General features: G+C 45.2%; 1 protein-coding gene across 1 annotated transcript in view; it reads left to right on the forward strand.

Annotated features, from left to right (window-relative positions):
- Positions 1 to 18,095, forward strand: part of MACROD2 (mono-ADP ribosylhydrolase 2) — a 1,251,138-nt gene that overhangs the window by 712,682 nt on the left and 520,361 nt on the right. Inside the window, exon 6 of the mRNA XM_048506382.1 lies at positions 8,982 to 9,103. Coding sequence (XP_048362339.1) covers positions 8,982 to 9,103 — 122 coding nt within the window. The remainder of the gene's footprint in view (positions 1 to 8,981; positions 9,104 to 18,095) is intronic.

An 18,095-nucleotide genomic window follows, 5' to 3' on the forward strand; every position in this document is an offset into this window, starting at 1 on the left:
ACAGACACGACAGCAGTGGAGTAAGGGGAAAGCAGTGGCAGCAGGCAGGGTAGCAGCTATTCTACACAATGCCCTGGCCAAGGTCAGCACCTCACTTTGGCTTGTGCCAGCCATGATGGGACAGGCAAAAAGGGCCGCATTGTCAAGACGAATTTCCAGGTTGGAACGTTCCTGGAGATTTGGGGGTGGAGCCTAAAAGAGCAGGGTTTGGGTGTGAGAGGGAGGGAGCTCGGCAGGGAGGCAGCGCCACAGAATCCACTCAGAAGAAGAGGAGGAGGAGGAAGGGGAGGGGTTTGGGTTCATACCCTGGTTTTCTCAACCATAAGGATCTCAAAGTAGCTGCCAAACTCCTTCCCTCCTTCTCCCCACAACCTTGTGAGGTAGGCAGGGCCGAGGGCGTTCAGACAGAACTTTGATTAGCCCAAGGTCACCCAGCAGGCTCTATGGATAGGAGCAGGGGAACAAATCCAGTCCACTAGACAAGAATCCACCTGCCCTTAACCTCTACCTCACGCTGGGTCTCACTGGCAGTCATTCTCTCCAGGAGGAACCAATCTCTACAGGAGAACTGGTCCACTGTTGCCAGCTCTTGGTTGGGCAATTTCTGAAGACTTGGGAGTAGAACCAGAGCAGGGCAGAGTTTGCAGAGGGGAGAGAGCTCAGCAGGGATGTGATCCCGTAGATCTGCTACTTTCTTTCGGGGGAATTGATCCCCGGGGTCTGGAGATCAGTCTTCATTCCAAGAGAATGCCAAGGACCAGAAGATCTCCAAGGCCCCACCTGGTGTTTGGCAGCCTTAGTTGAAAGTCAGAAATCAGTAACCAAGGGACACCATTGCCTTTCCCTGTTACAATTATGTCAAGTCGCTTAACACTATCATCAATTCAAAGAAATCTGCTGGAAGCACAATATTCCAGCTCGGGGCGAATTTGTTAGGGAACGTAATTTCCCTGGCTGCGCGAAGGTCTTTCTCCCCTCTTCCTTGTTAGCATAAAGGGTGTTTGGAGGGTTGTTTACATTCCTTGCTGGCATTGTGATCCACTCAGGTTATCACAAATGGCAGCGTGCAGCCAGCAGGGGACATGAATACAAACAAGAAGGACGTGCCACGCTTGGTGAATGCAAGAGCCCACTGCTGTGTGCTGGGATTGTACTTTTTGTTAATTATGCTCCTCTCTCTCTCTGGAAGCTGAGCGCTGTTCCTTTTTGTTGCCTTCCACTTTATTCTCTTGGCTTTAAATAAGACATAGTGAGATCTTTGTGAACCTCTGTGTGTCTGTTTTGTGGTATAAGAACATTGTCAAATGAATGTTCTTCTGATCTGCATGGTCCAGGCTAGTCCGGTTTCATCAGCTCTCAGAAGCTAGCAAGGTGATCCTTGGTTAATACCAGAGGTGGGATCCAGCAGGTTCTCACAGGTTCTCGAGAGTAGGTTACTAATTATTTGTGTGTGCCGAGAGGGGGTTACTAATTGGTGATTTTGCCACGTGATTTTTGCCTTAGTTACGCCCCTCCTTCAGCAGTAGCACGCAGAACTTGAAGCGGTCTAGCAGGAGGTGCACCGGCATGCGTGGCAGCCTGTGCCTGCGTGCATTCGTTTCCTGCCCATGGAAATGACCTTGCCACAGCCCTGCCCAGGAATGCCCTGCTCTCGGAATGCCCGCCCCCGCCCCCGTCGTGCCCCGCCCAGCTCCATTGGCGCTACGCCACAGTTTGAATCCCACCACCATGGGAACCTGTTACTAAAATTTTTGGATCCCACCACTGGTTAATACCTGAACGGGAGACCACCAAGGAGTAGGGATGCCAGACTCCACAGGGGACCTGGGCATCCCCTGACATCACACCTCATCTCCATATTATGGAGATCTGTTCCCCTACTTTGTAGGGTGGACTGTATGGCATTGTACCCCACTGAGTTCCTAAATCCCACCCTTCCAGGCTGTACCCTTAAACCTCCAGGTATTTCCAAACCCAAAGTTGGCAACTCTTGTTAAGGGCTTATACAACCAAGGTCCGAGTCTGGTAGCCTTGTCTCCTCCAACTACATGAGGTCTGCTGCCTCGTGCTGCTCTGAGTCTCCACCCCTCACTGGGTCAACCCATTCTGAGCATGGGGGTTGCATAAGCAACTGAGGATTGTAGCTTTTGGTGATCACGTTTGGGCCTGAAGATCCATTGTAATCCCAGGGGAACTCCAGCTACCACCTCTAGGATGGCAACCCAAAACTTTGGGTCCCCATTGGACTGAAATGGGGGATATAAGTAAATAAAACTGGCAATGTGGTTTTTCAGTGCTTTTGTTGCCTTCCCTTATTTTTATCTGAGTTTGTCTTCTCCCAACACTTTTCATACACCTACACATCATTTTAGTTCTTGACGAGTTCTTTCTTCATTGGCACTTGTAATTTTAGAGAATTTGGCACCGTCTCCTAATATTCACTGCTGTTTCATTTGCTGGCCAAGAGCATCGTTGAATCCCTGAAACGAGAGCAATCCCGAAACAGTTGCCTGAAGCCCTTTCTTTTCTTCCCATCTCTCCTTTCCCTCCCCATCCTTCAGTGCTGTTGACGAACCCTAACAAAAGTTTTCCTATTTTACGTAAGCAGTAAAGATTTTCCGTTCAGCGCCTAATTGTTTATCCGTTGGTGCATCAGAGTTCTGCGGAAAGTGCTCGAACCTTTTAAGGGTGAAATGGTTGAACCTTTTAATTTTGCCTTTACAAGTGTCGTTCGACGGAGCTGCAGATCTTCTGTATAATTTCTCAAGTGTCCTCAGGGAACAGTCGCCATCAGCTGAGAACTCTGATTTTGTGGTCCCATTTTAGCTGACAAATGTTGCCGAAGCATCCCTGCCTCCAGTCTAAAGTTTAAAGGTGTGATTAGTGTTTGGAATATGCTGCCACAGGAGGTGGTGATGGCCACTAACCTGGATAGCTTTAAAAGGGGCTTGGACAGATTTATGGAGGAGAAGTCGATTTATGGCTACCAATCTTGATCCTTCTTGATCTCAGATTGCAAATGCCTTAGCAGACCAGGTGCTCAGGAGCAGCAGCAGCAGAAGGCCATTGCTTTCACATCCTACATGTGAGCTCCCAAAGGCACCTGGTGGGCCACTGCGAGTAGCAGAGTGCTGGACTAGATGGACTTTGGTCTGATCCAGCTGGCTTGTTCTTATGTTCTTATGTTCCAACTCTGGGTTGGAAAGTTCCCAGAGATTTGGAGGTAGAGCAGAGTGTCCAACTCCGGCACTTCAGATGGTCATGGGCTACAATTCCCATCAGCCCCTGCCGGCATGCAAAATTGGCCATGCCGGCAGGGGCTGATGGGAATTGTAGTCCATGAACATCTGAAGCACCAGAGTCGGACACCCCTGAGGTAGAGCCTACCAAGGGCTGGGTCTGGAGAGGGGAGGGACCTCAGAAGGGTATAATGCTGTAGAGTCCAACCTCCAGAGCACCCCCCCCTCGGGGAACAGTTCTCTGTCATATGGGGATGAGGGGTAATTCCAAGAGCTCTTCAGATCCCACCTGGAGGTAAGACAACTCTACTGCAGCCCATTCTGCAATTGGTAGTATTTAGCAATTAACTGCCTTAGTGGCAGCTTCAAAACGATCTGATAACATGTGCATATTAATGCATTGTTTAGACACGGTTAATGATGACTGATGTATTAATTCTGTTGTTCCCCAATAAAATGTCAAGTTCATTTGCTGTTCCTGCAGCATCTTGAAATGCTAAGTATTTGTTTATTGTGGCGCACCGGGGTGATCAAGTGGCTTTTCAGATTAAATAAATGGCGCATCTCTATTTTAGACACTGGATGAGCTGTAGCCTTGAAAAGCTTTAAAAGGGGAGGGGGAACCGAATCACCAGTACCATATCTCAGGCACGTAGAAATTTTGTCGTATACAATTCACTGAGTAAGCGGTAACAGTCAAATGTCATAAACAGCTGCAATGAAAGGGATTCCAGAATGAAATGTGGAAATGCACGCTCCTCCCGGTAAGTTTCAGCTTGCCTTCGCTCAGTTGGCGACAGCTCACTTCTCAGTTTATTATGTTGTATAAAATTCGTATGGATTATAATGGCTCAGGTTAGCTGAAGGGTAAATCTAGTATTCTGTTTTGATCACCAGTTGTCATCCGGCTTGTCACTTGACAAGCGCTAAATGTCTGCTTCAGACCTCCGTTTCGGGGAACAATTTTAAAGGGCTTTGCCATTATACACAGTCGATGTAATAATCAAGGGAAATAATCCATTTGTGTCCCTATAACTAGGGGAAATAACTATGATTAAAAGGAGGGTGGTTGATACCTTTTCATGCACTTCTCACTGTGGTTTTTTTATAGTGGTTAGAAAGTGTCACTGCATAAATCCTCCCAGGCTTCCTTTGTATGGAGCACCTACAATTTACTGTCAAAAGTAATTCCCTGGGGGGGGGGGGTTACCCATTGGCAAGCATTTGAATGTTTTTGCGTTCACTAGTCTACCAAGAAATAGAAGATACAAGATAAAGGGCGTTTCCCCACTCACCACGATCCCCCCTATGCCACACGCTGCTCTCAGGGCGCGGCATCCCTGGCACGCGACGAGCTGTCCCCACGACGCGGGGTCATCAAAAGGCACTGTTTACAAGAGCTTGTGGGATGCTGGGCGCGAAGTCTGAGGGGGGTGCGAGCAGTGGCTTTGGCTGTCAGGGTTTGCTGACGCTTATCGACGGCCTGGTCGTAGGGAGTGCCGGGGGACCCCAAGGCTACTTGGACCGAAGAGTAGTCGCGGGGCTTAAGGTAAGTAAGGGGAAAGGGTCCCAGTGAGCTCAATTTCAATCTGGGTGTTTAAGGAAACCTTGAGAATGTTCAGAGGTGCATTTCACGGAAGCAGGTTTAGATAGTAGCCTCTTAACCAAAATTATGTGAGTCTGATTATGTTGTTGTCCTGACCCAGTTGGCTGGCCTGATCTCATTGGATCTTGGAAGCTAATCAGGGTCGGTCCTTGTGGTTAGTACTTGGATGGGAAACTACCAAGGAAGTTCAGGGTTGCTACACAAGAGGCAGGCAATGGGAAACCCCCTTGGAACATCTCTTGTTTTGAAAACTCTGTGCGGTCAACCTGAATCAGTGGCAACCTGAGAGCTCTTTCCATACACACAAATACTTTGTTTATGTTTTCAAGGAATCGAAGTAGAATATCAATAACTTTTTAGGTGTATTGATGTTAGGTTATTGCTACAGTAACTTGGGAGCCATCAAAACGACCCAGGTATTCCCGTTATCCCATGTCGGATCATGTGGGATATCCCTGATATTTTGCTTTACACCAGTATCACCTATTTCAGTCATGGTTGTGCGAGCTAGCATTGGTTTGGTTCAGACGGAATATGAAACCATGAGCATCATTTATTTTAACTACAATTAATTCATGCGACCAGGATCCGGTTGACAGATGACCAGTCAGATCACTCTAAGCATCTAAGTAGCCATTGAATGAAGGTGGTGCTGGGGAACAAACTATAATTAATTTTGGATCTTGACAGTCATACATCACACAGATTCATTTTTATGGCTAACTGGGGATAATGAATCGATTTCTTACCATGATTTCGGACCATGTATTATGGATACTAACTACTACTCTTCTTCCTCTTCTTCAGATTAGCCTGTGCACTCCCACACACGCCAGCTGGGTGACTTCGGGCTAGTCACTTCTTCTTCTTCTTCTTCTTCTTCTTCTTCTTCTTCTTCTTCTTCTTCTTCTTCTTCTTCTTCTTCTTCTTCTTCTTCTTCTTCTTCTTCTTCTTCTTCTTCTTCTTCTTCTTCTTCTTCTTCTTCTTCTTCTTCTTCTTCTTCTTCTTCCTCTTCTTGTCTCTTCACTGAAATGCAGTTTCAGATCCTGAACAAAGACAGAGTCCCCTTGGCAATGTTAGTTTGGGGGTATAGTGGAGGATAGCTTTCCAACATTAGGAAAATAATACAACCCAAGGTTAACAGGCCATTTCATCCATGATTTAATATGTGTCACCTGGACTGCTATCTGAGTGTGCTTCAAGAAGGAAGGAAGAGTTGTGATCAGGGAAGAAATTGCCGCAGGACCCACAAGGGGTCTGTATCCATAGACAAGCCAATATCGGTGGCTGCAGGAGCCAGTTTGACAGGCTGCAGCAATGGTTTTCTGTGTGATAACATGTTTAGTGATTGTTTCAAGGCAGGCTGTTAGACAGGAAAGGTCAAGATAAGTGAGCCAAAGAAAAAGAGAGGGGCTTAGCAATGTCACAGAGGAAATGTGTCAATAAATAGTCTGAATATGGGGCATGCCAAATGTGTTACTCATGCTGCTTCTGATTTCGACTTTCATTCCTAAGCCTTAATCTAATGTTTATTATTATAGTTAAAATGTATGCCATTGAATGGCTATTTCTGTGTCTTCTTCTGTATCTGTTTTTTAAAAATTACCAGAATTAAAAAAATTATTTTTAAAAAATGACTCAAATAACTGACTGAACATTTCCCGATGGGCAACAGTTATGTTAGTAGCAGCAACCTCAGAGTCCCCTGGGCCTTCAAGATTAAAACAGGAGCAGCAGTGGCGTAGGAGGTGAAGAGCTCGTGTATCTAATCTGGAGGAACTGGGTTTGATTCCCTGCTCTGCCGCCTGAGCTGTGGAGGCTTATCTGGGGAATTCAGAGTAGCCTGTACACTCCCACACATGCCAGCTGGGTGACCTTGGGCTAGTCACAGCTTCTCGGAGCTCTCTCAGCCCCACCCACCTCACGGGGTGTTTGTTGTGAGGGGGGAAGGGCAAGGAGATTGTAAGCCGCTTTGAGTCTCCTGCAGGAGAGAAAGGGGGGATATAAATCCAAACTCTTCTTCTTATTATTCCACTATAAGCTTTCATGAATCAGCTCACTACATCAGAGGCATCCTTTCATCAGAGACATCCATCAGCTGCTGCTGGTGGAAAGTGCAGTCAGGTTACAGCCAGTGGTTTAGTGCCAACGGGGTTGGGGGGGGTGACACCCCGAGTGTGCACCGGTGCAGGGGCCTGACAGGAGCATTCCAGAGCATTCCGGGGTGTGGGTGTGGCTGGGGTGCAGGCCTTGTGCGTGCCCCAGGCACAGTCCCCCCTCACTCTGCCCCTGGTTACAGCTGACTCCTGGCAATCCCTCATGACATTTTCAAGGCAAAAGATGTTTGGAGGTGGTTTGCCATTGTCCGCCTCTATGTAGTAACTCTTGGCTTCCTTGGTGGTCTCCCATCCAGGTACTAACCACGGCGGACTTTGTTTAGTTTCCGAGATGTGATGAGATGGAGCTAGCCTGGGCCATCCAGGTCGTGGCTCATTGATACTGATGGTGGACAGTGGGGTCAAGTTGCAGCCAGCTTATGATGACCTCACAATTTATTTCAATATAGCCTTTCATGAGTCAGAGCTCACTGCATCAGAGACACCCATTCATTCATCAGCAGCTGGTGGTGGGAAGTGCCATTAAGGTACAGCCAGAGGTTGGATCCAGCAGGTTCTCACAGGTTCCCGAGAGTAGGTTACTAATTATTTGTGTGTGCCGAGAGGGGGTTACTAATTGGTGATTTTGTCACGTGATTTTTGCCTTAGTTACGCCCCTCCTCTCAGCAGCAGCGCGCAGAACTTGAAGCAGTCTAGCAGGAGGTGCACCGGCGTGCGTGGCAGCCTGCACCTGCGTGCATTCGTTTCCCGCCCAAGGCTGCGTCCTTGCCACAGCCCCGCCCAGGAATGCCCCGCCCCCAGAATGCCCAGCCATGCCCCCGTCGTGCCCCGCCCAGCCCCACTGGCGCTACGCCACAGTTTGAATCCCACCACCATGGGAACCTGTAACTAAAATTTTTGGATCCCACCACTGGTTACAGCTGACTTCTGGTGACCATTCATTAAGTTTTCAAGGCAAGAGATGTTCAGAGGTGGTTTGCCACTGCCTGCCTGTCTTCGCAGCATCCCTGGACTTCCTTGGCAGTCTCCCCTTCAAGTACTAACCAAGGGTGACCTTGTTGAGACCTGACAAGATAAAGCTAGTACACCCGGGTCAGGGCCATGCTTTAGCTAGAGGTGTTTATATTCACAGCTGCCAACAAATGGGGGGGGGGGAGTGAAGATGTTGAAAACAGTGGCCAATCAAAATAATCATTACAGCAAGAAAAGGTGAAATCTACTCCCAACAGTTGATGATAGACTAGTCCAGGGGTCTGCAACCTGTGGCTCTCCAGATGTTCATGGACTACAATTCCCATCAGCCCCTGCCAGCATGGCCAGCATGGAGAGCCACAGGTTGCAGACTCCTGGCCTAGTAGGATTATAAAATAATATTGGCACTGAGTGAGTCATGATATGCCGATCCAATCAGAAAGCAGGATAGCGATCAATTAAAATCTCTAAAGGGGTGGGATTTTCCAAGAGCTTAGCTCCTACGGCAAATAAGAAATGACAGGTTCTCATTGAGACCTGGCTCAGCTACTCGATGAATGTTAAGCTGTCTGGTTAATGTTACATGAAAGAAGGCCTTTTGAGTGACAGGTCCACAGATGTGCACCCACCGAGATGAGCGCCAAGCTCCTTCACTTCTCATCTTGAGGAGGCGGTTGATTTTGTTGAGGACAGTAGGTGGTTAATTATACCAGCAGCCCTGAGCTGAGATTTTAAATGTTAGTTTTTACATCTTGGTGTATTTCCTGCTATATGTTTCTGTTATATATTTTATCAATATTGTAAGCCCCCTTGAGATCCGTAAGGGAGAAAGGCAGCTGATAAACGTTCTGAATACAATAAACATAATTAAAATAATTATAAATGTTCTGAATAAAACAAACATAATTAAAATAATTAAGCAAGTACTTTTTGGATTCTCCTTTGAATATTTAATAGTTGATCTAAAACGTTACAGAAATAAATAGAATACAAAAATAAAATGGCATCAATTTAATCTTTATTCCTTTGTTTGTTTCAATTTTGCAGACGTCATTCATACCGTGGGTCCCATAGCACGAGGGCACATTAGCGACACCCATAAAGAAGATCTGGCAAATTGCTACAAATCCTCGCTGAAACTGGCAAAAGAGAATATCATCAGGTCTATTGTAAGTACTACACAGTATATCTGTTGTTCGACTGTCCTGCTGGAGTGATGAATGGCAGCTTTCTGTCAGTCTGGAAACAGCAATCCATATTTGTAAGAAGCACTTACAAAGAGAGAGAGAAATGAGGGAAAAGGGGATGTTAAATTAAGAACAACGTTTGGAAGGCAGGCATTGGAAGATGTCGGGTGTTCCACTAAGTTCCAAGCTTGCCAACTCTGTACAGTCGAGTACAGCAGATTTACTTATATCAAAGCCATGCACACATGTGCACATGGTTAAAATAAAACTTTTTTTAAAAAAAAAACTTTAACATCACAATACAAAATCATACTTTCTCAGCAGTACTCAACCAAAAAAGAAAATGCATGATGTAAAAGTTAAGGTATCCTAATAGGGCCCGATAAAAGGATAAACATGCATTATCAATTCAGTGTTCCCTCTCTGTTAGCACAGATAAATTTCCTCTTTAGCCTAGTGGGCAGAAATGTACAAGTAGCAACAATATGGACAATAATCTGATTAACACTGGCCATAAGAAAATCAATATGATCTTCATCAGATCCACAAAAGTTTTTTTAACTTTATCCAGAAAAAAAACAGGGGGACAAAACTTTACAAAAAGCTCAAAAATAAAATAACGAAAGAATAAAGCATCCAGGAAAAGTGAAAAGAGGGAAACTACAAGAAGAAGGGTAAGAAGACAGACAGCTTCTAAAAGCTGAATGGTTGGCTCACACTTACTGATCCTAGATTTTATCAAACCTAGTGGGTCAAAAAGAACCCACATTAAAGGTCCCCCGAGGTTCCTGGGGAGGTTACAGTCAGACCTTGTGGGCTCTTTGCCAGCAATTGCCCCTTTCAGTAACGTTTGGCAGAGAGCTCCTAGAAGCTCAGTCTATTTGAAGCACCATCTCCCTTGGAAGTGAAGATCCAGAGAAGTTTGTTTGCTGCCAATTCTGTAACTTCCAATAGGTACCTCTCTTGGGGGAGTGAGCTTCGTCTCCTCCTGAAATCTGAAGTGTTGCATTTTCTATTTCTGTTCAATTTCTTAAACAAAAGTTAGGATAATGACAACAATACAAAGAGCTGAGCTTTGTAGATTAAAGCAATCTAATGAACGCTTTGCAACACTTCACCTCATTGGACAGCTGCTCAGAGGGCCAATGGTCCCTAGCTGGCACACACTGGAATAGGGGCGCAAGGGTTCAGACATCTGAAAGATCTCCTCTTGCTAAAGAGCAAATAAAGGTGCACTCTAAGGGGGAAAAACTCCACACTGCCACAAAGCTAAACCTGTCTCAGGACATGCCAATGTCCCCCCCCCCCCTTTCAGTTTGTTGACAGAACTGATTGGAGGCATGAAGAAGTGAAGAAACCCTCAGCTATTGATGCCTAACCAGATGATCGAACATCAAAACTGATATTATTATTATACGATAGATGTAAACACAATGGTCAGGACTACAACTCCCAGCATGCACTGGCTCCCGCCTTTTTCCAACAAGAGCAGGAAAACAAACTGAGAAGCTACATCCCACCGGAGCTTCATGGCCAATGAGAGGCTAGAGACTGGGCGGAGTGGGGGCGGGGGGCGGGGAGAAAGCTGATTGGTTGTTGTTGAGTTCAGAAAGAAAATAAATACTGGAACTGAGGACACGAATCCTCAGTTCCAGCACCCTGTATGTAGGGTGACGCAAATCGATAAAGTTCTTTTCTTTATGTTAACTGCGTTTGAGTGTGTTCAGCCTTACACGCAGTTGGCTTAGACCTTAAATATTCAGTGGAGCTCATATGTGGGAGGGAAGAGGCTATGCAATAACATCTTTTTGAAACTGAATCACAGAATGAGACAGCCTTACCACCAAACCCAATTTAGAGCTCTGAAATCTGGGTCAGTAATCTCTACAGCCCCTTATCTATCAAATATTGTCTTTCTTGGGCTTTTTCCAGGGCATACTTTAAAGCAATTCCATCAACTAGACATAAGAACAGTTTTTTTCCCGAATGCCATCACTCTGTTAAACAAATAATTCCCTCGATAATGTCAAACTATTTATTATATATTTATTATATAATTACTGCACTACTTTTTTCATCATTCCTATTACCCATCTCCTCCCAATTATGACTGTATGACTATAGCCTGTGCTGACATTTCATTTTATTTTATGATTTTACATTTTATGTTTTCATTACTATTGATTGTTTCCTGATTGCTTACTAGACCTATATGACAATCATTAAGTGCTGTACCTTATGATTCTTGACAAATGTATTTTTCTTTTATGTACACTGAGAGCATATGCACCGGAGACAAATTCCTTGTGTGTCCAATCACACTTGGCCAATGAAAATTCTATTCTATTCTATTCTATTCTATTCTATTCTATTCTATTCTATTCTATTCTATTCTATTCTATTCTATTCATTCTTACTTAAAAGAAGATTTCTGTGTTGACCTGCGGAAGCGCACTTGTGTCCCGTTAATGCAATGAGATAGAGACGATTTCACACGTTCTGCTGCACCGTCAATTTTATGTCAGGAAACATCTAATATTGCCGTTGTTGTTCTGGCGTTTTGGTCATCTTTGTTATTGCAGATGCCTTAATGACTCTCCTTGAAGATCAAGTCCCTAATATTTCACACTCAGTAGCAAACTTCCTTTACACTGCGAGTAAAATATGGATGTTCTAGGGTCCACAATGGAACTGTTTATTAATAATGATTGTATGTTGTTTACCCCCTATTGTTTGTTTATGCTAATCAAATGGTCGAAGAAAGAATACTACTATTACATGTGTCAGGTAGTGCCCCTGGCAGCAAAGCGCCCCTGACATCAAAGGGGCTGTGGTCTCTGCAAAGAAAATGTGCTTCCCGGACTTGCGGCTCTCTGCCGCCTTTGTGCTTTGTAACCTATAGTATGTGTTGGGCTGAGAACCCTCTCTGTTGGCTTGAGAATGAACGATTGTCACCTTCTTGCTTTATAATGCTTTATTTTGATGTTCCTGGGGACAGAAGGGAGGGGGGCACCTTTGGGACATTACAAGAGCGCTAGGAGAGCCAGGGTTTAGAATTGGCTTCTTCTAGGCCATGCTGCTGTCTGCCAATAAAGATTTCTGATCGCAGTCATTGAATCCGATATTGGTACAGATCCAGGGTTTGACATTTATGATGGATAAATAATTCCAAATATTAATTCAGTGGCACAAGCTGGTGGAAGCTACGTTGTTTAGGACTGATAGTATCTATGTATGTCAAGGGTATTTCAGTTATTCCAGTAATGTCAGTTGTTGATATGACTCCTTTCATAAATTCTTTTTATGAACAGTACAGTGCAGACAGGAGGCTGAATCCCCCTCTGAATGCAGCATGGGCTTTCACTGGTGCAAATGCCCTCTCGGTTGCCCTTATGCCAGCAGAGGGGCAAATCAGCTGGTGCCTGGCTGTTGCGGCACCTGTGACACCCAGCCGCAATGCCCGGCCTCACACCAGCACTTGTACGCTGTCCCCAGCTACCCTGGTCTTCCAGGGGCAGGGCCGACCTTAGTTGCCCTTCAGACTCCTCATGGCCCCAGTACACTGGCGGAGCTGCCAGTGAATACACAGTGATTTTTGTGGCATATTTCTATTCTCCCCTCTGGGCACTGGTGTACTTGCCTAGGGACATGGGGTACCCCTTGTCCCCGGGCGCATCGATTGAGGTCGCGTGGGGGGCGCCAAAACATCCTCCTACACAGGGAGTGATTGAGCAAGCCCTAGCAAGCAGGCACTGAAGCAGAGACTGCTCCCAGTACCTGTTGTGGCCCCGCCCACTCTGTACGGTGGCCTGGAGAGTCCAGGGGGCGGGGGAGAAATCCCACTGGGCTCCCAGGAGCAGGACTGGGGAGCTCCGCTTCCCATCCCTCTGACCCAGCGTGCCTTATTCACCTTAAATTATGTGTGGCCTTACTCAGAAGCCTTCTCCCCGGCAGCCGGGCGCCGGCAGGCACAGGAAAACCCAGCCCAGAAGCAGTAGAACTGAAGATGATGCTGACGTTTGTTTGGTAAACCTTCAGATGAGGAGTGACTTGTGAGAGATTTACATGCATAAAAGTTAATTCCCCTTGCACTGGCTTGGAGCTGTTTCTCAGGCTAGCAGCCTACCTCACAGGGTCGGTGTGAGGACACAATTAGGAAAGTAGTGGGGAGAGAGCCATGTATGTTTTGTTGGGGGCGGGGGGTGTTTTGTGAGCTGGTGCAAAAAATCATTGTTTGGTCGTCGGGAAGGAGGGTGGCCACCTATGCCGGGCCGCGGTGGGGGGGAAGGGGGCGCCAAACTCAGGTTTTGTCCACGGGCTCCAGTTTGCCTAGATACGCCTCTGCCTCTGGGGGAGTTTCAGTTTTTCTAAACTTGTTTGGGCTTCCTGCGCTGCAAGAAAGCCCTGGGGATTGGGCAAAGCAGCACTCGAGCGGCGCCACACCCATCTGCCTCAGCTCTGGGCTGAGCTGTAAAAGCATTTCAGTGGGTATTCTAGTAGGCTAATTATAATAGTGTTTTTCCTTGGATTCCAACAAACACGTCACCAGCCTCCATTGAGTGATCTTGACAAATCAGGTTATCCGTGGAGACCAAAGTAGCATGTAGACCCTGCAAAAATTCTATCCTGTTTGTTTATTTATCTGAAATGTTCATTGGCCACCTTTCTTCCATGTTTAGTGCTAGATGCAGCAAGTGTATATTTGAGCCTATGTTTCTGATAAGCATACAAATTATCCAGCTGACTCTCGGTGGCAATAGGAAAGAAAGGCTTTGGTTCCTTCGAAAATTCCAATACAGAAGCTCGCTCCCATTTCTTATCATTTGCATATCACACCGGATAACAGCTGAGCCTGAATTGAGCGCTACCCAATCTTTCCTATGCAGCACTGACTTTGAGAACCATTTCTACATGTGATTTTCCCCTCTAGGGACTTAATTTATCTTACAAAGTTGATCAGTACACGGTGGTATGTTTCAGAAAGATGTGTAGTGACAATGATTCAGGATGAACAAAAGAGCATACTTTTTCTACTCAACAAATGATTAAAATGTGGGATTTGCTGCCAGAGGATAGAGCAGTGGTGGCGAATCTAGGGCCATCCAGATGTTCATGGACTACATTTCCCAACAGCCCCTGCCAATTGGTCATGCTGGCAGGGACTGATGGGATTTGTAGTCCATGAACATCGGGAGGGCCATAGATTCGCCACCATGGGGATTGAGTGATGGCCATAGGTACAAGTAGCTTTAGAAGGAGGTTAGACAGATGCATGGAGAAACCAGTTGGCCACTGGGGTGCTGTGTGGTTTCCGGGCTGTATGGCTGTGTTCTAGCAGCATTCTCTCCTGATGTTTTGCCTGCATCTGTGGCTGGCATCTTCAGAGGATTTGATGGTAGGAATGGAAAGCAAGTGGAGTATATATACTGTGAGGTCAAAAGGTGAGGCCATCTGAATACAGTAGCCTGGCATGTGAGTCACAGAGAAGTCTGTAGCATGGGAGTAACAATGAAGATAGCAAGGTCAATAGGTGGATGGATCTGAATAGAAGTATCCTGGTCTTTGTTCCCTTTGATTGCTATAGTCTATAGTTGTCCTGTGTTAGTGTGGAGCAGATCAGTCACTGTCTTGATTCTAGAGTTTTTCAACATTCGGTTGGCCACTGTTTGAGACCGGATTCTGGACTAGGTGGACTAGGTCTGATTAAGCAGGGCTCTTCTGATTTTCTTATCAAGGGAGGGCCTCAGCCTGTATGCCCCGTTGATGGGCCTCCAGAAAAACCGGTCGGCCAGTGTGTGAAACAGGACGCTGGACTAGATGGACCATTAGTCTGATCCAGCAGAGCTTTTCTTAGGTTCATATAGGCGAGCTTCAGAGGAAGGAGGCAGGGTGTTTGTGATGTTCAAATTCTTTCCTTAACATGGAAAAATTATTCAGGAGTCCAGTAAAAGCTAACATTTATCTAGCATAAGTTTTTTAAAAATCAGAACTTACTTTTATCAGATGTAACCACGAAGAAGATCAAGGAAGATGTGTTAGTTTAATCACACATCTTGAGTTCTTTGGGTAGAAAAGGGTATACAGTGATTAGTTCCCCTGGAGCAGGGGTCTTCAAACTATGGCCCTCCAGATGTTCATAGACTACAATTCCCATGAGCCCCACCACTTGGCCATGCTGGCAGGGGCTGATGGGAATTGTAGTCCATGAACATCTGGAGGACCATAGTTTGAAGACCCCTGCCCTGGAGAAATGAGTGATGACTGCATGACATTAGACCCCTCTGAGCTCCCTCCAACCCCAGGCTTCGCCCCTGTATCTCCATTAATTTCTCAACTTTCAGCTGGCAACCATATGGTGCCAAAAACGGGAAGCTGAAAATGGCAATGGTGTAGTTTGTTTGACTGTTTGTAGTGGTTAAGAGTGGTGGACTATAATTTGGAGAACTGGGTTGGATTCCCCACTCCTCCACATGAGTGGTGGACTGTTACCTGTCACTTGTAAAAGAAATGTTGCTACTTTTCCCAAGAGCATGACATCTGTGTTGTTTAACAGAAGCTCCACAACAGAGCAGTAAGAGTCACTTTCAGATTTGTCTAGGGTAGGGGTCTTCAAACTATGGCCCTCCAGATGTTCATGGACTACAATTCCCATCAGCCCCTGGCAGCATGGCCAAGTGGTAGGGCTCATGGGAATTGTAGTCTGTGAACATCTGGAGGGCCATAGTTTGAAGACCCCTGGTCTAGGGCCAGCGTGGGAGAGAAATTCCTAATGCCCACATATCTCGGACAGTCAAGAATAATGTGAGCAAGAGTCTCCATTTGATTTTTACAGTGTGGACAGACCCGATCCTGGAGAGGGATGGATAAGTAACGACCCTTTGTGATGGCCGATGGGAAGGTATTGGATCTGGCCCTTGTGATAATCCATCTCTGTTGGGGTTCAGTTAATAATTCAAGATATTTGGCTATGTGCCCCTGTTCCGGTATTATTCCGACAGAGAGGGGTGAGCATGATTTATTTGCTTGCCCCAACAAGACATGATATTCCTGTTCTAGAAGTCTACTTTTTAAGGTTCGGAAAATCTCTCTGGGTGTCAGCATACAGAGAGCTTCAAGTAATAAACCTATTGAGTAAATTTTTGATTTGAGAAGTTGATACCGTTCGGAGGCAAATAGACTGTTACCTGGTGAGCCAAGTTTGTTTCCCTGTTCCTCCACGTGAAGCCTCCTCGGTGACTGCCCTTAGACTAGTCACAGTTCTCTCAGAGCTCTCTCAGCCCCACCTACCTCACAAGGTGTCCGTTGTGGGGACAGGACAGGAAGGAGTTTGTCAGCCGCTTTGAGACTCCTTATGGTTGAGAAAGGCAGGGTACCAATCCAAAATTTGTCTCCTCTTCATGTTAACTGCATTTTGTATTTTTCTAAAAAGGGAAGAAAATTTACAATCTTACAGATTGTCACAAATAGTTCTTCCAAAACTATTGGCAGGAAAACAAATTTAGTCTAGTGGTTTTAAAATTGGATGGCAGATACAATAAATGGAAAGACTTCAAACTAGAAGGCGGTATCTTGTGCCATGATTTCAGGTCACAGTTCGATTGAATCTCTTCATTAATTATTTAGGAAACTATTACATACGGATTATGGATGTTATAAATAATGAAGTGTCACAACCATTACCAATTAGAGCCAATTAAGATAAATAGATCCAGAATGCTGGAAATAAGGGGACCGTCTCAGCTTCAGTATTGAATACTCCCTTCCCATTAGTTATGTGGAGAATGGGGCGTTATTTGTAGATTTTAGAGGGGAACGGATAACTAGGAATTTGAAATGCGGCCAAACCATAATACTTAACAACATATTGCCTTTCTGGAGATGGGAATGGGCAACATATCCTAAATCCGTGCATATAAAACTGAAGAAGTATTAAATGTGTTTATTTAATATAGGTTTTTATTGTGGAAGGACTGATAAAACCATCACAACAAACAACGGTTCAAATGACAAGCAATTAAAATCATTTTTTAAAAATCTCAACTGGAAGCAGTAATTAAAAACCTGTGTGAAATAACAATAAGTAATAGAAGAACACAAGAAAATACACCTTCCGTAATTATATGCAAACATAAAACAGATGCCCCAATGCAAGAGCCCTATAATGAAATACTAGAAGTTGATTGGGAGCCTAGCTCATTTAAAAGGCTGGACAAATAAAAATACATTCACTTAAATGCCAAAGGGTACATGCCATTGTGGAGAACTCCTAGTGCACAAGGGTTTTCTCTTTTTAGGTCATCCACATACACAATTACAAATCCGGGGAGTATGAGTCCTCACACCTCTGGTAGCTGCCACCTGCCCCTTTTTACTACCCAGACAGCCAGAAGTCAAGGGGCAAACTTCTAGCCTTCCCGGAATTAAAGTCAAGAAAGTCGCCCCTCAAGCACAGCCACGGGAAGCATGACTTTCACAAAACAGCCTGGCAGGTATAGCCCCGTATGCCTAGGTTCTGGAATTAGATTGAAGCCATCTGAAGACAATGCAATACAAGAAACCTTTAATGGCATATAATTAGTACACAAGAGAAAATATAAAAAAGGTTCAAAAAAAGATAAAAAATATGTATAACTTAAATCAAAAGGACTAAGTGCACAGTAAACAGCATTGGTTCAAGAACATATATTATTATTATTATTATTATTATTATTATTATTATTATTATTATTATTATTATATACATAACACAGCACAAGTGTCTGGAATTCATCTCTGAATATCGAGTCCTTCCCAAGGACCTAGGATATTAGAGGTATTTGCATAGAATATGTGCAGTTCCTAGAAGTGCTGCTTTCTGCAGCATGTGGACTGATGTTCTGTCCAAGTTTAGGCTTTCCAGATGTTTTTCAAGATTTCTTGGGATTCCTCCTAGAGCACCGACTACTAGTGGGATTACTGTTGTTCGTTTTTGCCA

The sequence above is a fragment of the Sphaerodactylus townsendi genome, linkage group LG01 (genome assembly GCF_021028975.2).
Source record: "Sphaerodactylus townsendi isolate TG3544 linkage group LG01, MPM_Stown_v2.3, whole genome shotgun sequence".
NCBI classification, from domain to species: domain Eukaryota; kingdom Metazoa; phylum Chordata; class Lepidosauria; order Squamata; family Sphaerodactylidae; genus Sphaerodactylus; species Sphaerodactylus townsendi.